The sequence below is a fragment of the Thalassophryne amazonica genome, chromosome 17, assembly GCF_902500255.1.
Source record: "Thalassophryne amazonica chromosome 17, fThaAma1.1, whole genome shotgun sequence".
Lineage (NCBI taxonomy): Eukaryota > Metazoa > Chordata > Actinopteri > Batrachoidiformes > Batrachoididae > Thalassophryne > Thalassophryne amazonica.
Genome location: NC_047119.1, coordinates 32,630,947 through 32,654,764, shown reverse-complemented (window position 1 = coordinate 32,654,764; position 23,818 = coordinate 32,630,947). Strand labels below are relative to the sequence as shown.

The 23,818-nt window shown below is 40.7% G+C and overlaps 1 protein-coding gene across 1 annotated transcript in view; it reads left to right on the top strand.

The window, feature by feature from the left end:
* The window catches only part of slc27a4 (solute carrier family 27 member 4), a 45,835-nt gene extending 31,841 nt beyond the window's left edge, over positions 1-13,994 (top strand). The window contains exons 8-14 of the mRNA XM_034193111.1: positions 6,814-6,923; positions 7,082-7,291; positions 9,649-9,775; positions 10,129-10,266; positions 10,355-10,519; positions 12,505-12,651; positions 12,888-13,994. Of these exons, the coding sequence (XP_034049002.1) occupies positions 6,814-6,923; positions 7,082-7,291; positions 9,649-9,775; positions 10,129-10,266; positions 10,355-10,519; positions 12,505-12,651; positions 12,888-13,045 (1,055 nt within the window). The 3' untranslated portion in view covers positions 13,046-13,994. The remainder of the gene's footprint in view (positions 1-6,813; positions 6,924-7,081; positions 7,292-9,648; positions 9,776-10,128; positions 10,267-10,354; positions 10,520-12,504; positions 12,652-12,887) is intronic.
* Positions 13,995-23,818: the final 9,824 nt, after the last annotated feature.

Sequence of the window (23,818 nt, the reverse complement as noted above, 5' to 3'; positions counted from 1 at the left end):
TCTCTAATGCCATATAACAACACAGTGCAGAGTAGCTACCTAAACTCTGTAAGTGAGATAGAGTATCTCGTCAATAGTTTTACATCCTCATTGAAGACAACTTTGGATGCTGTAGCTCCTCTGAAAAAGAGAGCTTTAAATCAGAAGTGCCTGACTCCGTGGTATAACTCACAAACTCGTAGCTTAAAGCAGATAACCCGTAAGTTGGAGAGGAAATGGCGTCTCACTAATTTAGATGATCTTCACTTAGCCTGGAAAAAGAGTCTGTTGCTCTATAAAAAAAGCCCTCCGTAAAGCTAGGACATCTTTCTACTCATCACTAATTGAAGAAAATAAGAACAACCCCAGGTTTCTTTTCAGCACTGTAGCCAGGCTGACAAAGAGTCAGAGCTCTATTGAGCTGAGTATTCCATTAACTTTAACTAGTAATGACTTCATGACTTTCTTTGCTAACAAAATTTTAACTATTAGAGAAAAAATTACTCATAACCATCCCAAAGAAGTATCGTTATCTTTGGCTGCTTTCAGTGATGCCGGTATTTGGTTAGACTCTTTCTCTCCGATTGTTCTGTCTGAGTTATTTTCATTAGTTACTTCATCCAAACCATCAACATGTTTATTAGACCCCATTCCTACCAGGCTGCTCAAGGAAGCCCTAATGCTTCGATCTTAAATATGATCAATCTATCTTTGTTAGTTGGCTATGTACCACAGGCTTTTAAGGTGGCAGTAATTAAACCATTACTTAAAAAGCCATCACTTGACCCAGCTATCTTAGCTAATTATAGGCCAATCTCCAACCTTCCTTTTCTCTCAAAAATTCTTGAAAGGGTAGTTGTAAAACAGCTAACTGATCATCTGCAGAGGAATGGTCTATTTAAAGAGTTTGTCAGGTTTTAGAATTCATCATAGTACAGAAACAGCATTAGTGAAGGTTACAAATGATCTTCTTATGGCCTCGGACAGTGGACTCATCTCTGTGCTTGTTCTGTTAGACCTCAGTGCTGCTTTTGATACTGTTGACCATAAAATTTTATTACAGAGATTAGAGCATGCCATAGGTATTAAAGGCACTGCGCTGCGGTGGTTTGAATCATATTTGTCTAATAGATTACAATTTGTTCATGTAAATGGGGAATCTTCTTCACAGACTGAAGTTAATTATGGAGTTCCACAAGGTTCTGTGCTAGGACCAATTTTATTCACTTTATACATGCTTCCCTTAGGCAGTATTATTAGACGGTATTGTTTAAATTTTCATTGTTACGCAGATGATACCCAGCTTTATCTATCCATGAAGCCAGAGGACACACACCAATTAGCTAAACTGCAGGATTGTCTTACAGACATAAAGACATGGATGATCTCTAATTTCCTGCTTTTAAACTCAGATAAAACTGAAGTTATTGTACTTGACCCCACAAATCTTAGAAACATGGTGTCTAATCAGATCCTTACTCTGGATGGCATTACCCTGACCTCTAGTAATACTGTGAGAAATCTTGGAGTCATTTTTGATCAGGATATGTCATTCAAAGCGCATATTAAACAAATATGTAGGACTGCTTTTTTGCATTTACGCAATCTCTCTAAAATTAGAAAGGTCTTGTCTCAGAGTGATGCTGAAAAACTAATTCATGCATTTATTTCCTCTAGGCTGGACTATTGTAATTCATTATTATCAGGTTGTCCTAAAAGTTCCCTAAAAAGCCTTCAGTTAATTCAAAATGCTGCAGCTAGAGTACTAACGGGGACTAGAAGGAGAGAGCATATCTCACCCATATTGGCCTCTCTTCATTGGCTTCCTGTTAACTCTAGAATAGAATTTAAAATTCTTCTTCTTACTTATAAGGTTTTGAATAATCAGGTCCCATCTTATCTTAGGGACCTCGTAGTACCATATCACCCCAATAGAGCGCTTCGCTCTCAGACTGCAGGCTTACTTGTAGTTCCTAGGGTTTGTAAGAGTAGAATGGGAGGCAGAGCCTTCAGCTTTCAGGCTCCTCTCCTGTGGAACCAGCTCCCAATTCAGATCAGGGAGACAGACACCCTCTCTACTTTTAAGATTAGGCTTAAAACTTTCCTTTTTGCTAAAGCTTATAGTTAGGGCTGGATCAGGTGACCCTGAACCATCCCTTAGTTATGCTGCTATAGACGTAGACTGCTGGGGGGTTCCCACGATGCACTGTTTCTTTCTCTTTTGCTCTGTATGCACCACTCTGCATTTAATCATTAGTGATCGATCTCTGCTCCCCTCCACAGCATGTCTTTTTCCTGGTTCTCTCCCTCAGCCCCAACCAGTCCCAGCAGAAGACTGCCCCTCCCTGAGCCTGGTTCTGCTGGAGGTTTCTTCCTGTTAAAAGGGAGTTTTTCCTTCCCACTGTAGCCAAGTGCTTGCTCACAGGGGGTCGTTTTGACCGTTGGGGTTTTACATAATTATTGTATGGCCTTGCCTTGCAGTATAAGGCGCCTTGGGGCAACTGTTTGTGATTTGGCGCTATATAAAAAAAAATTTGATTGAATTGAATTGATCAGAGCTCATCACTGTGGTCGTGTGACTTTCTCATGAACAGTTTTTTTTTTATATATATAATTACTACTTACAAAGGTTCATGTGAATGCATCACCTGAAAACACTTTTAATTGCAATGTAACCTTAACAAAAAAAAACTAAGCTGTGTAAATTATTGCTTATCTGAAGAAAGTATCAGTTTCTTTTAATAATTTACTGGAATGAAACATCACAGCCAGCAACAGTCTGGAAAGTAGGAAATAACAGCAGCACTCTGTAAAGGTTTTACGCACTCCATGATTTTGTTTGGAATGTTGGTATCTCAAAAGGTCAAGAATGTACTTCACTGAAATGCAGAGAACTACTGTAAACCTTGTGCTAAGTAAAACGTGATCAAATCTGGCTGCAGATCCGGATCAATGTGCATATCTTTCCTTAAGATTTGATCCTGATCCTGCATCTGATTTTTGATTTTCATCACAGGTCGGATCTTGCCTTTGATTAAAACAGCCTAGTCCTGCTTTTGAGCTTTCAATTCAATTTAATTTCAATTTATTTTCATTTATATAGCGCCAAATCACAACCGAGTTGCCTCAAGGCGCTTCACACAAGTAAGGTCTAACCTTACTAACCCCCAGAGCAGCAGTGGTAAGGAAAAACTCCCTCTGAGGAAGAAACCTCAAGCAGACCAGACTCAAAGGGGTGACCCTCTGCTTGGGCCATGCTACAGACACAGTTACAGAACAATTCACAAAACGAATATACAAGAAATGCTGTTGGTGCACAGGACGTGAGGGTCTCCAGCACAAATACCACACCCATCTCTGGATGGAGCTGCACCTTAAACAGGTAGAAAAAAACAGAATCAGGCACCAGAAAGACAAGAAATACAGTATAATTTGCTAGCATTAAATAACAGGAAAAACAGGATACTAAGGTGATCACCGGCCACTAGCCCTAAGCTTCACTAAAAGACCCAGAATTTAGGTAAAGTTGAGGTCTCGGCACACTCCATTTCCTAATAAAATGAATTAAATAATAAAAAGCGCAGAACTATACTATGCCAGTATGCTAGCCATACAAAAGGGAAAATAAGTGCGTCTTAAGTCTGGACTTGAAAGTTTCCACAGAATCTGACTGTTTTATTGATGCAGGGAGATCATTCCACAGAACAGGGGCATGATAAGAGAAAGCTCTATGACCCGCAGATGTCTTATTCACCCTAGGGACACAAAGTAGTCCTGCACCCTGAGAACACAAAGCCCAGGCTGGTACATCAGGTTTAATTAGGTCAGCTAGGTAGGAGGGTGCCAGTCCATGAACAATTTTATAGACTAGTAGCAGAACCTTAAAATCTGATCTCACTGGGACAGGAAGCCAGTGAAGGGATGCCAAAATGGGTGTAATGTGGTTGAACTTTCTGGTTCATGTCAAAAGTCTGGCTGCAGCATTTTGAACCAGTTGGAGAGCCCTAATGCTGGACTGTGATAAACCAGAAAATAGAACATTACTGTAGTCCAATCTAGAAGAGATAAACGCATGGATCAGGGTCTCAGCATCAGCCATGGACAGGATGGGACGAATCTTCGCTATATTTCGCAGGTGGAAGAAAGTAGTCCTCGTAATATTTCTAATGTGGAGCTCAAAGGACAATGTAGGATCAAAAATTACCCCAAGTTTCCTCACTTTGTCAGTGTGATGTATGACACACCTTACTAACCCCCAGAGCAGCAGTGGTAAGGGGAAAAACTCCCTCTGAGGAAGAAACCTCAAGCAGACCAGACTCAAAGGGGTGACACTCTGGTTGGGTTATGCTACCAACACAAATTACAGAACAATTCACAAAACAAATATACAGGAAATGCTGTTGGTGGACAGGAGGGTCTCCAGCACAAATACCACACCCATCTCTGGATGGAGCTGCACCTTAGACAGAAAGAAAAAACAGAATCAGGCATCAGAAAGACAAGAAATACAATATAATTTGTCAGCAGTAAACAACAAGAAAAACAGGAAACACTAAGGTGATCGCCGGCCACTAGCCCTAAGCTTCACTAAAAGACCCAGAATTTAGGTAAAGTTGAGGCCGCAGCACGCTCCGTTTGCTAATAAAATGAATTAAAAGAGTAAAAACTGTAGAACTATACTATGCCAGTATGCTAGCCATATGAAAGGGAAAATAAGTGCGTCTTAAATCTGGACTTGAAAGCCTCCACAGAATCTGACTGTTTTATTGACGCAGGGAGATCATTCCACAGAGCAAGCGCACGATAACAGAAAGTTCTATGACCTGCAGACTTCTTATTCACCCAAGGGACACATAGTAGTCCTGCACCCTGAGAACGCAAAGCTCGGGCCGGTACGTAAGGTTTAATTAGGTCAGCTAAGTAGGGAGGTGCCAGTCCGTCAACAATTTTATAGACTAGTAGCAGAACCTTAAAATCTGATCTCACTGGGACAGGAAGCCAGTGAAGGGATGCCAAAATGGGTGTAATGTGGTTGAACTTTCTGGTTCATGTCAAAAGTCTGGCTGCAGCATTTTGAACCAGTTGGAGAGCCCTAATGCTGGACTGTGATAAACCAGAAAATAGAACATTACTGTAGTCCAATCTAGAAGAGATAAACGCATGGATCAGGGTCTCAGCATCAGCCATGGACAGGATGGGACGAATCTTCGCTATATTTCGCAGGTGGAAGAAAGTAGTCCTCGTAATATTTCTAATGTGGAGCTCAAAGGACAATGTAGGATCAAAAATTACCCCAAGTTTCCTCACTTTGTCAGTGTGATGTATGACACATGAGCCTAGGCTAAGTGTTAACTGGTCAAGTTGATGCCGATGTCTCACTGGACCAAGAACCATCATTTCAGTCTTATCAGAGTTTAAACGTAGGAAGTTTCTAGACATCCAACTTCTCACTGATGCAAGGCAGTCTTCTAAGGATTTTATGTGAATGAGATTATCAGTAGGTATCGGCATGTATAACTGAGTATCATCAGCATATCAGTGAAAGGTAATCACAAAACGCTGCAATATGTGCCCAAGGGGTGCTGTATAAAGGGAGAAAAGCAGGGGGCCTAAGACGGACCCCTGTGGAACCCCAAATTTCATGTCAATAAGGTTAGAGGTAGTGTTACTGTACAAAACACAGTGAGAACGAATGGTCAAGTATGACATCAACCATGCAAGTGCACTCCCAGTAATCCCAAAGTGATTTTCCAGCCTATCAAGTAGAATATGATGATCCATGGTATCAAATGCAGCACTGAGATCTAACAGCACCAGAACCGTAGTGGTGTCCGAATCCATTGCAAGTAGAAGATCATTCACCTCTTTAGTGAGAACTGTGTCTGTGGAATGATATTTTGACACAGGTGGCGCAATCACGTCGAGTGCAGTTTTGAGCACTGAGTTTAAACTATCCACAAGTCTGTCTACTGATTGGGTATTTGCCAAATGTGAAGCTAAGACATCAGGCAGTCTAGCTTTGAGTTCAGTCGTAGTTGAGGAGTTGATGCATCGCCATAGTGATATATAAGGTTGTTGTTCCACTAAACATGGCAGCGAAACTGTAAACTTAATAAGTGAGTGATCAGAGACCACTGATGTAAGAGGCATGATGTCAATATTCGTGACAGCAATACCACGTGCGAGAACCAAATCCAGGGTATTTCCACTAATGTGCGTCGAGTCCCGAATGCATTACCGAAATCCTAATGCATCCACAATTTCCATAAATGATTTGCAGAGGGGATCAGAAGGCTTATCAGAGGCTGATCAGAAGCTATGATCTTTGTCAAGGGGTGTATCATACAGTCCTTGAACTTTGTTTTATTCCTGATCCAGCCTTGATCTTTGATCCTGAGCGACGGTAGCTCCTGCCTTCGATCCATATGCTTTGTGTTTTTTAGTCCTGGTCTACTGTGATCTTTGACATCAATGAAAGGGGTATCCTCTCTTTGATCCTAATTATGCTAGTGCTATATACAGGATAAAAGCAATAAGTCTCAGAGTTCACCAATGATGAGCAATTATGCTCCACCGCTTGATCCCAATTCCTTTGATCTTGAGTGCACAATCAAGTTAGACAAATTGCAACAAAAATATAACATCTTTGGTGAGGTTCAGTGATATGCAGTCAGGCTCAGATTGTACAGAATTAACAATGAGCAAAGGTTTGTGTTTAATTCAACCACCTTCTCTCCTTCCTTTTTCCAGGGATTAAATTAAAGGGGATTGTTGAGACTCTGTGCTGTCTGTGTGCCCTCAATCCATGTTAACTTAATTTTATTTTGTCCTCAGGTAACATTGTTGGAATTGGTCAGTGTATAATTCACGGCATGACGGTGGTCATCAGAAAGAAGTTCTCTGCCTCGCGTTTCTGGGACGATTGTGTCAAATACAATTGCACAGTAAGCATCGCATCTCAGAGATGAGCAAGTCACAAAGTCTCTGACATAATGCAGATTTTATGTAGCCTCTCTTACAACTTCTTAGAAGCATAAATTCTAGTGGAATGTCTTTTCATTCTCATGGTCAACCTCATCTTCTGACCATCATTCTTCCCCAGATTGTGCAGTACATTGGAGAGATCTGTCGGTATCTCCTGAACCAGCCAGTTCGGGACTCGGAGCAGCAGCATCATGTGCGTATGGCATTGGGCAACGGCCTGCGTCAGTCCATATGGGTGGAGTTCATGACCCGCTTCAACATCCCACAGATCGCAGAGTTCTATGGTGCCACCGAGTGCAACTGCAGCCTGGGCAACTTCGACAACAAGGTGCAACTTTTTTCTGCAGGGATGAAGTGATGGCGGTTATTGAGGGAGAAAGCATGATTAAGAGTTAGTTCCCCACAACTGTCTTCATCAACTCAAGTGTTTAATGTGGAATAATTGAGGTGAAATGGTTACTTTTTATTTAATATTATTGTGTGTTGGTACATGTTTTGTTCTGTTAAGGAAAAAAAATGGAATGATTGAATTTTGATCCTAACATTATTTTGAAGACAATATTACCCCTGCAGCAAGCAGAATTGTTTGGTCTCGTGAGGCAAAAAGCAGCAGAAATGCGGCAATCTCGGTGTGAGTTGCTCCCTGTACTGAACTAAAGCCATTTAGTACGATGTCAATCCCCACAAGCAGCTCCGAGAGCTCTTATGAGGCAGACACTTCAGACACAAATGGAGAAGATAACGTGGTAATTATTTTGTAATCAGTCCACAGGTTTGACCCAAATAATGAATCTGAAGTAGATGACAAACGCGGGACATGAATATAATTCCCCACAGTTAATGTCCTAATAATATTAAATGGTTATTTATATTTCTTAAATAGTAATTACAGGTACACAGGATTTTTTTTTTTGTTTGTTTGTTTGTTTGTTTGTTTTAAACACGGAGTTTCCAAATTTGTTCTCCAAATAAATCCCATCTGTACGAGCACTCTTACTGCTTTATGTTACAACCCCAATTCCAGTGAAGTTGGGACGTTTTGTGAAATGTAAATAAAAACAGAATACATTGATTTGCAAATCCTCTTCAACCTATATTCAATTAAATACACCACAAAGACAAGATATTTAATGTTCACACTGATAGACTTTTTTCTTTTTGTGCAAATATTTGCTCATTTTGAAATGGATGCCTGCAGCACATTATAAAAAGCTGGGACGAGGCAACAAAAGACTGGGAAAGTTGATGAATACTCAAAGAACACCTGTTTGGAACATTCCACAGGTGAATAAGTTAATTGGAAACAGGTGAGGGTCATGATTGGGTTTAAAAGGAGCATCTCCAAAAGGCTCAGCTGCTCACAAGCAAAGATGGGGTGAGGATCACACCACTTTGTAACAACTGCGTGAAAAAATAGTCCAACAGTTTAAAAACAATGTTTATCAACATTCAATTGCAAGGAATGTAGGGATTCCATCATCTACAGTCCATAATATGATCAGAAGATTCAGAGAATCTGGAGAACTTAAGCAGCAAGGCTGAAAACCAACATTGTATGCCTGTGACCTTCGATCCCTCAGGTGGCACTGCATTAAAAAACGATATTATTGTATAAAGGATCTTACCGCGTGTGCTCCGAACACTTCAGTAAAATCAGTTAAACCAACCAAAACAGATCGAGATCTCATTCTAGGTTAAAAGCCAGTGCATAATAGTGGGTTTTAAGATTGGTTTTAAAAACAAAGTGAAGAGGCCTGCCTGATGTGGAGCGGTAGATCGTTCCACATCTTTGGAGCCACAACAGAAAAAGCTCGGTCTCCTCTGAGCATACGCTTGCACCTCGGCACCTCCACGAGAAGCTGATCAGCTGACTGGAGGTGGCGAGCAGGGGTGTAAAGATGAAGCAGCTCAAAGAGGTAGGGCAGGGCGAGGCCATTTAAAGATTTAAAAACAAATAAAAGAATCTTAAAATGGATTCTAAAATGCACAGGCAGCCAGTGGAGGGAGGCCAGGACAGGTGTAATGTGCTCCCTCTTACGTGCACCAGTTAGCAGACGGGCGGCAGCATTCTGAACTAGCTGGAGACGTGCAAGGGAGGACTGGCTAATTCCGTAAGAAAGTGCATTACAGTAATCCTGCCAGGAGGTAATAAAAGCATGGATTGCTGTTTCAAAGTGCTGCAGGGGAAGAAATGGCTTAACCTTAGCAAGCTGCCTTAAGTGGAAGAAACTCGATCTGACTACTGCACTGATTTGGTGGTCCAGTTTAAAATCGTTGTCCATCTTAGTTTGTGACAGTAGATTTCGAAAAGGCCCCAGATCGACGGGTGAGGAAGAACAGGAACTGCTAGGGCCAAAAACAATCACCTCCGTTTTCTTTTCATTAAGATTAAGAAAATTCAATGCCATCCAGGCTTTAACATCCTCAAGACAGGACCAAAGGGGCTGAAGAGAAGAGGCATCATTTTTCTTTAGGGGGACATATAGCTGGCTGTCATCAGCATAGCAAGGCACGTCACACTTAAATCACAGGTGCCCCGTGGAGGGCGCATTGAGCTGGTGGAATTTTATAGCTGGCAGGACATTAGCAAATTCAAGTACTTCTTTTTTGTTCATCTGTTTGGAAAGTGTAATTAAATATTCCTCACTACATTTACATCTGTGGTTTTTGATTTTGTTGTTCTAGGTTGGAGCGTGTGGCTTCACCAGTCAAATTCTGCCCCACTTTTATCCCATCAGACTGGTAAAGGTCAATGAAGAGACCATGGAGCTCATTAGAGGACCTGATGGTGTCTGTATTTCCTGTAAACCTGGTAGGATTCAGCGACTATCACATAAAATTTACAAGTGTGTGTGTTTGGGGGTGAGCTAGCTGGCTGTGCCCCCCTTTGCCTTACTCCTGAAGAGGTGCATGAAGGGAGGCATTGCTGTGCATTTGTTGCCTGTAGACTAAAGTAACTTTTCCTCTTGCACATTTTTTGTTTGTTTGCATGACTTAATGCATGGCTATATGTCAAAGAGAAACTAGAAACCTTCTGTTGTATGAAGTTTCACTGAAATCCACCAAACTATTTTGGAGGAGTTGAGCTAACAAGAGTCATGGACTGACTGAAATCACACACCTGTGCATAACCACAGGATTTGGGCCTTCTCTCTCTCTTCTTAGGTGAACCAGGTCAGCTAGTAGGCAAAATTCTTCAGAATGACCCTCTTCGACGGTTTGACGGTTACCTCAACCAGTGTGCAACCAACAAGAAGATTGCCACAAGTGTTTTTGAGAAGGGGGACAGAGCCTATCTATCTGGTTTGAGCCCACACCTACTCACACAGATTCCCACTTTATTAGATCTTTCACTCCATCACTAAATAGATCTTTCTCAACATCTCACCAGGTGATGTGTTGATCATGGATAAGTACGGTCACATGTACTTTAAAGACCGCACAGGAGACACTTTCCGCTGGAAAGGAGAGAATGTCTCAACCACTGAAGTAGAGGGAACTCTCAGCAGGCTGCTAGACATGAAGGACGTAGTCGTCTATGGAGTGGAAGTACCAGGTAAAACCTTTGTGTCCTTGTTTTCATTTGCAGTTTGGGGTGCACACCTTCTTTTACATCCGCCCCATATTATTTCTCACAAAACTGTTTTTTGAAACTACTCAGTTCAATTAAAATGGGAAGATGCTTTAAGTTTGCTAACAAGAAAACTGACAACAAAAAATACAACTTCAGACCAACTGAGTTTGAGGCCATCAAACCCCCATCGCCTGAAAATTTTGCATTCAGACACACTGGAAAGACTGCAGCAGACTGTCATCTATTGTGTTCTGCACATGCATAAACCCTCCATGCCAGGAAGTGGTGCTAGTCTGTGTACGTTATTTAGAAAGGGAAACCAGAAGCTGCATAATTCTACATTGTACACAAATCAACATTTGTTTACTTTGGTGCTCATTGACGGCTTCTGAGACATCTGTCGATGACCGCGTCAAACTCTTTATACATTATGTGTGTCCTTTTGTCCTTTACTTGGTTTTGTTGCTTCCTTTTCTCTTCTGATGCACTAGTAAGTCCCTTCGGCTGCTCCCTTGTTTGCACTTGGGGTCACCACAGCAAATCCAAGGTGGATCTGCATGTTGAATTGGCATAGGTTTTACGCCAGATGCCCTTCCTGACGCAACTCCACATTACATGGAGAAATGTGGCAGGGGTGGGATTTTTTTTGATGCACTGATTCTCAAAAAGCTGAACTGCCCATCTGAGTGCACGCCGATTCAACATAAACTGTTGAACGGTCAGTGGCCACAGACATGACAGTGGCACAGGACACACTTAGTCCACTTGGATCATTGACTCCCAACAAGGCCAGCTGACTGATCATCACCTTTGTGTGTACCTTCCTTAATGTAGAACTCTCCTCAAAGTTCTGAACACGCACAAAGATTACTGAAGAACTTTGTGCATGTCAGCTGACAATAAACTAATTTTGGCTGATGGAAAAAGGACTTTTATCAAACAAACACAAATGGAGTACCTCCTTCACCGTGTGACTGTGGCAAAGCTAGCCACATTTCAACACAACACTTCCTGTTTCTTGCACAAGTCTTTCACGATAACATCACTGGACAAACTGATGATGCCATCACGTCCAACATGGAAGAGGAGAAAAACATAGGGAAAACTAATTTTCTGCTTTTTACAATAAGCCGGGGCTTGCAGAATTAAATTGTTTTAGGATGGGGCTTTAATGAACTTTAATTTAAAAAAAAAAAAATCATTTTGGGTGGGCGTTTAACCATCTTTCTGATGCTCAGCCCAGAGCCCTGAGGCACTGCAGGTTTCCATTAACCCAAAAATTGCGCAGTTTGAAGTGGGGAATTTGAAATGCACTTAATAGAATCACATGTATTTTGAAAAACTCTAAATTTCACCAAAACGTTTTAACACTCGCATGAGGTGGTTTTTGAGGTAATTTATATAAGCCTTATTTAAAAAAAAACTGCAATAGAAATAGGGTTTTCTGCTATTAACAGGTTTCATGACGTGCAGAAACAGTCACATGACATTCTAAAATACACGACTGTACATGTAGATGGAGATCTTGTTAATAGTTACAAGAGATGACGTTATGGTCATATTGGATTAAAAAAAGCCCTGCCAATATTTAGTGGGATTTATGATCCATCACATGATTACTGGAATTACAGTTCCCCCTAGAGCCTTGCTGAAATGACAGTTATCGTGAAAGGATAAAACCTAGTAGTCCAATAACATCACTCAATGGAAACATTGTCATTTTGCAGGGTTTTTTAATGTAGACATTCTGAAAATGTTCAGTTTTATGCAAATCTGTAATGGAAACCCAGCTCTAGTCTCATGTGTTCCTCAGAACTGTGATTAAAGGTTTAAGTGGGCCTGATGTTCTTATGATTGGCAACCGGCGGCCTACTAAGTTCTGTTTTAGTTGCAGCACATCGACATTTTGATTGAACTAAGTGACTACTGCATAAAGCTTTGGGATGCACTCGTTTCTGTGTGCACAGGAGCAGAAGGTAAGGCTGGAATGGCAGCCATCGCTGATCCGTCTCACCACACTGACCTGGAGAGGTTTGTAAAGGACATGGAGAAGAATCTTCCTCCATACGCCAGACCCGTGTTCCTCCGCTTCCTTCCAGAGGTGGACAAGACGGGTAAAGAAAGTTAACTTTTTAGCAGGTTTTCTGTGTGCATCGTGTCCAAGCAAAACTTATGAAACTGTTCAAACTATAAAATTCATCTCCTCACTCTCAGTGCAACTTTGCGAAAGGGGGAAATGACAAAGATAGAATTGCTGCCTCACATGTAGAGCCTGATGACTTTTTATGGTCAGAAACACAGTAACATCATGGCTATCTTCTTCTCCTCCTCTGTGTCATCTCCATCTCAGGAACGTTTAAGTTCCAGAAGGCAGACTTGCGTCGAGAAGGCTTCGACCCCCGTGTGGTGTCAGACAGACTCTACTTTCTGGACTCCACCAGAGGGCGCTATGTGCAGCTGGACCAGGAGCTTCACTCTACCATACTGTCGGGGAAAACCAAGTTGTGACTACCAGGCTGCACGTGCACACAAACATACTCACAAATAGCAAGTCAGCAAAGGAAGAGCAGAATATCCCCAAATCCACTGTAACAGCCAGAAAACCTACAGACTCAAAATGCCAACTCATTTAAACACAAATACTCCCTCAAACCATGTAAGCCCAAAACCCAGACTATCTGCATTGCCCCATTCCGTCCTCTCTTTGCCACTTGTCTGGTTGACGTGATACCTCAGCAAACGAGGAGGACCAGAAACCCAGTAACCAGGTCTAGTTCTGTTTTGAAGAAGTACAAAACCTTTTACCTTGGATCTATATACTTCCCTGCTCACCAAAAACCGCAGAACCTGGGGCGGGGGAGGCAGGGTAGGGTTGCCCAGGGAACAGCACCAAGAGGGCTGCCTGATGTACAGAATCCAACAACTTATAAACTGCAAATATTGTAACCACAGACGCTGTAGAGGGATGTGGATTCAGAATTTCCAGTGTGGCACAACGGTGGGACCTACAAGGACTTCAAGTGTCACTTTGTGGCTATTTAGACTTGTCTCTCTTTTTTGACATAACCTGCACAATTGGCCTTTGAATTGATATTTTTTATTCTTTGACTTTTGTTCTCCGTGTTGTTTCTACCTCTTAGGCTCTTTATAATGCCGGAGCATTTGAGAAGGAAATGAGGAAAGGACACCAAAGTTTTCTTTAAAGGAACTGTGTAATGATGAGGGATTTTTGTTGTTGTTGTTTGCCTTTACATGACCCAGAAAGTAAATCTGACCTGCAGGTGAAGCTGCAAGATGCCCCCCACCACCCGCCCCTTTTGTTTTTGCAATTGCACTCCAAAGTTTGTCGTGCAATAATCAGCCACACTGTCAGCAAGCTAAAGGAAAGCATTGTATTTTAAATATGTCTGCATCACACCAAATATATTTAAGAAGTTGTGTTTGTTTACATATTTAAGAAAATTAGAAGTTTTTAGTGATGTGTGTTTTTGATGTTTTATTAAGGTGCAAATGTCAGCTTTCCAACAAAATGCAGTTTCACTCTGCTGCTGGAGCACAGTAATGTGACGGCCTAAATACACAATATACAGTACTGTACAACAGTTAAACTTACTTGAGAAAGATGTTTTAAAATAAAGATGCTTTTCAAAATATTGCCATGAATAGTTTGTCAAAGAACTTACAAAGTGCAGGAGCAGAAATGGCCTAAATCAACATTTGGTGTGACCATCCTTTGCCTAAAAAACAGAATATTTTCTAACTATACTAGTTGTAAACAGTTTAAGGCTTCATGACAATGACACTGGGACTCTGTAAAGGCCAAATATTGCTCTTTGTTCTTTTTGCTGAGGATGCATCTTTACAACTTTGGCTGAATGTTCGGGGTCATTGTCATGGTGCATTATGAATGTTGGACTGATCAAACCCCTGCCTGATAGTATTGCATGATTGGCAGTCCAGGTACGTGTCTGTGTTGTGGGACAAGACATGTTGTGCATTGGCCGGGGAAGGAACCTGTGATGGATTGGCATGCCGTCCTAGAAGAAGTCATAGATTTTTATTTCCTTTATGTTATGATATCTAGGGACTGTCACTGGTACCTATGGGCCTCAAGATCTGGCTAGTACTTACTTCAGTTAGCATCGCACAGAGCCAGCTACTTAAAAGTAAGCTCTAAAAATTCTTTATTTTGGATTCTCCTGTTTTGCTAGGGTTCACAACAGTGGATCAGATGTTTATACGCATGTTGATTTGACAAGCTTTACACACACTGAAAAAAGAGAATAGTTGAACCAACTTTTAAAAAAGCATTACAATTGGTAAAACCTGAATGAATTAAGTTTGTAAGTTAGAGTTGAACTAACTTACAAAATTAAGTTCAAACAACTTAATTCTTTCAGGTTTTACCAATTGTAATGCTTTTTTAAGTTTTTTTATTTTTTCACTGCAGCTTTCCCTTCGTAACGCAACTCCAGATGTCCATGGAAAATGGGGCACAAGTGGCCTCGCATTAGGAACCTTCCCCTTAACAAAAAAATAGTACTAATAAGTATATAAAAAGTAAACTGGAAGTATACTTGAAACATACTTGCATGTACTACTTTTTGGTAAGGGTCTCTTTGGAAAGCAACAATGTGCAACCATGCTGCCCCCCTCAGAAGTAAGTCCAACACAATCAAATCAGGTGAGTCAGTTGGTCTTATTTTTACATCAGATGCTTGTATTTTGGGCCTAAGTCTTTCTTAATAATTACTTCTGACAGACATCTGGAGAAGCCTGATAGTGCCCTGAACATCTGATTGTGAAGGGAAGTCAGCATGATGCGTCTTTCACATGCTGCACTAAGTTTTCTCTAAAAGGTAATTGTGTTTCAGTGTACATACTATAACACCCGCTTTGGTGTTTAATCATACACTGGACTTGCATATCTACATAAACCTTGACGGTACTTCAGTATTTCTATAAGAAATTATTTCATTTTTAAATGTAATAGATGGTCACATCAAATACTTTTGTTTTTTTTTGCAGATTTCATGTTTAGAAATTAAAAACTATTCATGCCGTTATGTTTGAAAGCATCCTGTCACAAATAGGACCTCAGAATTAATCCTCATTTACCTTCTGAACTGGTTGCAGTCAGGTCTGTGTGGCTGTATTGTGCAGGTTTTGTCCAAAAAGTAGACTTGGCCTATTGTAGGTCTTGTATATTCTAAAACACATGAAGAGCACTTAACTGAATAGAGAGAAGCAACAAATCATAGAAGTACAGTGGACTCCTGTTTTCAACAATATCGTGGTGTTGGCGAGCTGAAAGAGCCAAAGATTCAAAGGCTGAAGAGGCTAACTGGAACACAAGGGATGCACAGAAATTTAGTAAAAGGAAAATGTGCTTCATTATTTATGTTTGTGTTTGGTTAAATTGTATGCATCATCTACCGTGTAATATGCATAACAGTCTGGTTCTGTGCAGATTCTCTAAAATCAAGGTGTCACCTACTAACCGCCTGCATTCTGGCACTCTGTATAGTGGAACCTTGTGCAGTATACTCGATCAGTATTGTTCTCAAGACCACTTTTAGAAGATCGCGTCTCATACTTGACCACATTGTTGTGTCGTCTTATGTCAGTTTCAGACAGATAAGACTTTGGATTTTATTTCAAGACCAGTCAAGACCTTATTTGATCACTTTGGATTAGATATCTTATGTTTCTTTGAAAACATGTCAAACTCTTTTGAAGCTGACACATCTGTTGAAAAAGATATTTCAGATCAAGTGTGCCTGTAGTTTGCATGTTCCATATTTTAATGTAAATGTGTCATGATCTCATCCTGGTCTTGACTTGGTCTCATCGTGACCGTTTGCTTCGTTTTTACTGAGCAGTCTGGGTCTGTATGGCAATGTGTGGTGCGGTTCAGAACTGTTAAGGATGGCTTAGCTTGCGTTCCCACTGCCACCAGTAACCTTTGTTTGGTAGGTGAAGCATGGTAGATGTCAACGCGCACGTCATTGAAATGAGCAGCATGACATCAATTTAAATTTATTTCATTTATATAGCGCTAAATCACAACCAGACTCCCTCAAGGCACAAGTAAGATCAAACCTTACCAACTCGTAGAGCAAGCACACAGACGACAGTGGTAAGGACAAACTCCTTCTGATGATATTGAGGAAGAAACCTCAAGCAGACCAGACGCAAAGGGGTGACCCACTGCTTAGGCCATTCTAACAATTACAGGATATTGCAAAATTTTACAAAGCTGAAGAAACAGAAAACAGGAAATCAAACAGCATATTAAAATAAAGAAAATGAAAAGTCCATGCAGGCGTCAGCACCACAGGCAGGGGTCATCTGGCATTCTTTCACACCTTCAGTGTTGCCTGTTCCTGCGACAAGGCCACTATCAACCGCAGCACGCAGCAACCACCTCATGCCCTGCATCTCACAATCAGTCCGGCCTCCTGCAGTTTGAACCCGTCAGTCTTGTATCCCACACGGCATGGTCCGTACCTCAGACAGAGGGGAAAAAAAGTTGAATCAGTTGGCCGGAAAAAAACTACACCTAAGGTATAATTCATCAGCAGTAAGTCAACAGTAAAACAGAGGAATTACTAAGGTGATCGCCGACCACTAGCCCTAAGCTTCACTAACCAATCCAGAATTTAGATAAAGTTGAGGCTGAGACCTGTCCCGTTGCAAATAAAATGACTTTAAAGGGAAAGGAAGCATAGTCTATGCCAGTATGCTAATCATATGAAAGGAAGAATAGATGCGTCTTAAGTCTAGACTTGAAAGTCTCTACAGAATCTGTTTTATTAACACAGGGAGATCATTCCACAAACAGGTGTAAAATAATACTTTGTATCCCTCGGGATACAAAGTAGTCCTGTGCCCTAAGAACGCAAAGCCCGGGCCGCTACGTAGGATTTGATTAGGTCAGCTAAGTAGGGAGGTGCCAGTACATGAAATCCGACCTCAGAGACAGGAAGCCACTGAAGAGATGCCAAGATGGGTATAATGTGGTCGAACTTTCTACTTCCTGTCAAGAGTCTGGCAGCAGCATTTTGAATCAATCAGAAACCCCTAATGCTGGACTGCGGTAAACGAGAAAATAGCGCATCATATCATTGTTCGTCCACAGTGATCACCAGGAAAATCTGCACCTCCTATTTTGACGTAGCTTGGCTTCTTTTCACTGACATTCTTTGCTGTGTAGATAATTCAGATGCTGTGTATTCGGCAGGATTCTGTCGCAGGGTTATGACGCGTTCCTTTGCTGCTGTGAGCCAATCAGTGGACACCATTATTTTGAGACCCCTAGCGAAGGGTGCCCAAAAGTGGTACAATGTGTCAGTTATTTTGGTACCTGTCCCTAAATCTGATGTGGTACCACACAAAATAGCGTTCCGGACCGACCCAGACTGCTCAGTGAAAATGAGGCTTTAGTCTTGTCTTAGTCTTGATGCACTCTACTCTTTAAAATCACAAAAAGAAGGCACGCTTAATGTGGATGGGAAATTGTATATCCAAAAACAAAAACTGTTAAACCATCAAAAAAGCCTTTATTTGCTAGGCTAGGTCATCTTAGACCATAAAAACTCTGCATCTGAGTGTTTTGGTCTAAGATGACTTAACCAATCAAATAAAGGCTTTTAAATTTGAGCGCATTGGAGATGTTTTGTTTTAAGACACTCTGGTTTTGGTTATGGCTTTGTCTTGGATTAGGCGGTCTTGACTGTAACATTGGTTGCACTGCGTATATTGTTTTTTACATTTAGGGACTCTTATGCAAGATTAGGTTTTGGGTTTGTTTGCACCTGAATGGACTGAATGAAGAATATCTGAGTACAATTCACTTTTACACAATGTTGTAAATACAAATTGCTGCTCAGCCAACTTTTATTTGGAAAAGCGCTCGCTAACAAGTAGAAGCCAGTCTTGGATTTACTTTTGTTCGAGTCTGGCTGTCTTCCTTTTTACTAGCTTCCCCCATCTTTGTCTGCGCCATGATGTCTGCACTGAGAACAACAAGTGAAGTACTTCTTATAGCTAGCTGATGTAACGCTAGTGTCCGTGTGGGGGATTACATCCGCGTGACTAAAGTTACATAGTACAAGAAGGAACAGACATCTACAACACTTTGTTTTAATTACTGCACCATCAAAACTGTTTTGAAGCCATTATTTTAAGGTAAACTTGCTCCATAATGTTGCTTTGACACACACCTGCCCCATGATGCAGTCATGGTTCCCTCTTCAGGTCCTATAATTTGACTGGAACCAACTAAGTGCTGAGTCGACAGTACTTCTGTTCGTCACCTGTGTTCTTCAGTAACTGACTAATCAGTGGGTTCAGAAGTTACAAAGTCTCTTTACGTAAGACACGCAGCCCTCCAACCTGCTTAACCTGGGAATAAATCAACCCACATAACTGTGGAGGAAAGATAAAGGGAGGAAATGGGACCACAATTTTGGAAATCCCAACCGACTTTATAACAATTCCACATTTCAGAACCAGGACAGAACCTGTTCCACATTGGTGGAGAATCCTCAACTAGAAGCTTGCAAAGCAGTTTTCATTCTAGCAGTGTGTATGTATTGAAAATGTTTATCAAGTGGTGAACTCTCGATAAGGAATGAAAACTGTCACATGCTAAGATCCCTAATGGTGTGTTTACACATAATGACGACAAGTCACGAATGCCAAGAAGTATACATCCTTGGCCACAGATCACAAATGCAATGATTCAGGGCAGAGGCATCAGGAGTCCTCAGGAACTGTTGCGACCTGTTACCACGCGTTACGTTTAATGTTGGGTATCGCTGGCAAATTATTACAAACCATTAAGCGCGGTCAAGAATTGTCCTGCGCTGTTGCGTGCTATTGCACGTAACGGCGCATTATGTTCTGTCACAAATCTGTCAGGTATGTTGTGAATCAGGTGAATTGTCTCCACACACACCCCCATATTCATCCTACCATCAGCTGCTGAACAGTTCACATCGATCTGTGCCATAGAGTTGCGCAGAAAGGAGGAGGAGAAGACAGAAAGAGCCAGATGTCTGGCTACACACGGCTCTCCTCTTGCTCACACTCATTCTCCCGAACATCTGAATCAGGTGTTAGTTTTCGCCAATCACATCACGTTTTTTGAGATATGAAAACATATTTCTCGTCTCAAGCATGGAAGCAAAAGCTGCAGTCTCGCATGTTTCTTCAGCGTCAAAAAACATTTTACGGTTCTTGTTCACATTTCGTGAACCTGGTTTAAAAACTATGCTTTTTGAAGCTGCTTTTGTGCAGGATTAGTGGCGTCAGACTCATGAGTGAATGAGCAACTTTTGCGTAATCCATCAAAACTGAACATGCAGATTACAATAAAACATGATGTAATAGAGGAAATCTGGGCTCAGATTCGGATTCAGCAAAAAATCAAAATGACCCTAAATCAGTTCTCAAAGTCCATGCAAGAAAAATTTTATTCTATTTATTTATTTATTTTGTTGACCAGTGTAATTAAGTAGCTGCAACAACAAATGAATGTATTTTCATAATCTTAGAATGAGCCCTTCATAGCTACATGGCAGCTGGGCCCCCCCCCTCATACAGGCTGCCATGTTGCACCACCATACTGGCTACGTTTACATGCCGTTAATATTCGGGATAAGGTCAATATTCCGGTTTCTGAATCATTAGGAATAACCCGTTTACATGCTTAAGAAGACAGAGTTACTCCTGTATACATGGTCATTGGTATCATTTGGAATATCCCCATCTAAACAGCGACGCACCTCTTCCACCGGTGCTTGATTTGGTCTGGCGTTCGTGCAAATCCTGCTTTGCGTAACTTTTCGGCCACCTTCTTGAAAATGTCGCCGTCTGCCATCAATAAGACATTATATTCATGTCTTTCATGATACTAATGAAGTACTCGGTTTCCTCCTCGCTCCAAAAGTGTGGTGCTGTGCTGCCGTGTCTGGATTTCCCTATGCTTGTTTACCTCTGCTTCTGTGGTGTCCGGTGGGTTGCGCGCACTCAAAAAACCAAGATTCCTTGCAGATAGGACATGCGCAGAACACAAAATAATGTTCCTTTCTATGGGGATATTCCAATACGCGTTTATATGACCTGATATTCAGGTTAGAAAAGGAGTAACCCAGGGGTCATATTCAGGTTTTTAAAAACCGGAATATGAGCATATTCGGGTTTTTAAAAACCGGAATATGAGCATATTCGGGTTTTTAAAAACCGGAATATGAGCATATTCGGGTTTTTGCGGGTGTTTACATGGCCGTGCGCAACCGGGTTATTGCTAATATTCCGGTTATGAAAGGGTTATTAGCTGCATGTAAACATAGTCACTGATGCAGTAGCCCAAAACTAATACTCTGTTTTTCACATTTTGTACTGCAGCCAGAAGAATAAAGAAAAATCTGTTGTTGCACTCCTGTATATACCGTGTGCTGGTTGCTAGTTCAGGCTAACAAGTTTGAAATCATAAACATTGCTTGTTGCAAAAGAAAGCAAGGGAGGATGATTCCCCATCACCAAAAAAAACAAAACAAAATCACAACCAGCACTGGCATGATGCAATCTGCAACCTCACCACTAGATGATGCTAAATCCCACACACTGTAGCTTTAAATTAGTCTCTGGGAAATATTTACATTTTGTCAAGTCGTCTGGTTGTCTTGTATCTTTTCCCGGTACTTGGTATTTTGTTAACATTGTTAAAGTTAGAAACTGGCCCCTGCAGTGTACCGCAGTACAGTGAAAACAACAACCAAAACAAAAAAGAAGCTAAATCAGCTATATTTAAACAAAATCTTGGAGTTGATGGCTGTTGACAGCATAAAGAAGTTTACCTGCTACTCCGTGGCAGTGCTGCTGAACCAGTTTGCTTCCGCTGTCTTTGCACTGACACAGTTGACCATGACAACTGACAGCAATCGCGGTGTTGCAGTTGCCTCCTCTTTAGCTCTGTTTAGGAAAGCTAATAGATCAAAGCTAGAATTTGAGCTTCATCCTGCTTTTTCTGTCTCACTACATTTATTCTTTAATGACGAGTGTGTGCGCGATATTCTCATGAATATGTGAAAAGCAAACAAGTGACCAATGATGATTTTGTTGTTGTTGTAGTGTGATTTTTTTTTTTACATATCCAGGGGAACATGATTTAGCTGTTACGATGCTTCTGAACGTGGGTTGAATGTACCAACTCTGAATACCAGATGGCGCATGACTAACCAGCTACACTGGAAAGAACTCTGAATAGGATGTTTTTAATTTTTTGTATTTTTAAAAATGAGTTTCATTTATTATTATTATTATTATTGAACTGTACTTGTATTTTGATTGTTTCACTGTTATATGTGTTTTCTTCATGTTTTCTCTGTGAACGTCATAATTTTGGTATAAATGGAAGACAAATGAAAGCAGCCATTGTTTTCAAATTTGTGTAAAAGGGTTGCTGGAGTTGCTCCTTTAAAGACAGAAGGAATCAGACAGGAATCGGTTTTGTGGGTGGAATGGCCTTTTGTTGACAGAGTTATTTCCTAACTCTCAAATATTTGATTTGAAAAGTCGGTCAGTTGTAGACGGCTGAAGGTGTATTAGACCTTATCGACCAACACCGAACGGTTCACGCACCCAATTTAGAACAACTTGGAGCTTTACAGGCAAAAAAAAAATGCAGTTTCTAACCTTTTTGGTTCACAGCTGGAACCAAACAATAGCTGGTTTTAGTATCTAGCTCACGGAAAAAGCTGATGAGACTTGATGATGGGACACGGTAGTGTAGTGTTCTGACTAAAGCACCTGTTTGACCACAGGGAGCTGTTTTAGTAATAAAACTTTTAACAAAAGCGAGTCAATGAAAGTTGTAAGATATCAACCAACTTTTTTGTAACACAGGTTGAATAAGTAAAAAGGACATCCAAGAATCTGTGATAATGTCGCAGAGTTTTAAGTAGTCAGACTAGATGCAGTTTAACACACCGTAAGAGAATTTATGTGATACGTTTTAAATGTGGAGGATAAAACATGATTGTTCGGTCATCATCTTTCTGGAATGACAGTACCTTGCACTACAAGTAAAGTTTCTGGGTGGGAAAGTTTTACTCTCGTTTTTTTGTTGTTGTAAAGTTCGATTCTGTATAACTGAACCAGGCTAATTCTTTCCTGCTGCTACATCGCAGGGACATTTTCTTGATTAGTGATTGTCAAACTATTCACAACAAGCAAAACCATTTTCTGACTGCACCACGCCACCATATCTTTAACACTAGTTATTCAGCAGTGATTAGTTACAATTTGCTAAGGTTATTAGCACTGTTTTTTTTTTTTTAATTAACACTGGTTACCACTTCAATGGAACTAGATTTCAGGTCTGAAATACAGAAACTGAACATTTTATTGTGGTCAAAAGTCAATTATGGATTTTTCCAGTCATGCTGAGGAAGAATGTTGTATTAAATAGATAACACTTTACAATAAGGGTACATTAATTTATACATGAATTATAAAGATACATACCACCCTCAAATGATTACTAAATACAATAGTTAACTCTTAATTAACAATCGGTTAACACTCATTACAGCGTTAACGAGTGTCAATTAATGTACCCTTACTGAAATTATCATTCAATAAAAGAGAAACTTACAATAACACTCATTTAAGTCCAGAATTTCCGCAGTAGCCTCAGTGGTAATGTGTAATGGCTGCTACCATGGTAATATTAAAAATATTATGCCAAAGTTGTTTCATTAGACCTTATAGAAAACTGCAGCTTGCAAATATTTTGACACCAAAATTAAGGCGGTACATCCAGCGGTTCTTGAGATACAGCACAAACATGTATGGATGAACATGTGGAATATAGAGAACTACAAACATTTTGGGTTTTGTGACTTAATCCAGTAACCTGAAACCAAAATGGTCCAGACTTGATTACCATTTGAAATAAGGAAGACTTAGGCAAACTTACCAAATTCTTTTCACTTCATGTGTTGTGGTGCAATTACCATTTTTAAGGTCACCTTTGCAAGTTATTAGTACAACATACATGCAATTGCAAATGTACACGTGAAGAAGGTGAATGAGTTTAAATGTATGGAACCAATTACAAAGCTGCAAAGTAAACTGTTGAGGTAGAAAACCAGGATACAATGAGGGATGTTTCACTGCAAAGTACCTGAAAAAATAACCGACTGTCAAACATCAAGTTGCCTCTTGTAATGAACAATGAGGTTCATTACAAGCCAGATCAACAGCGTTTCT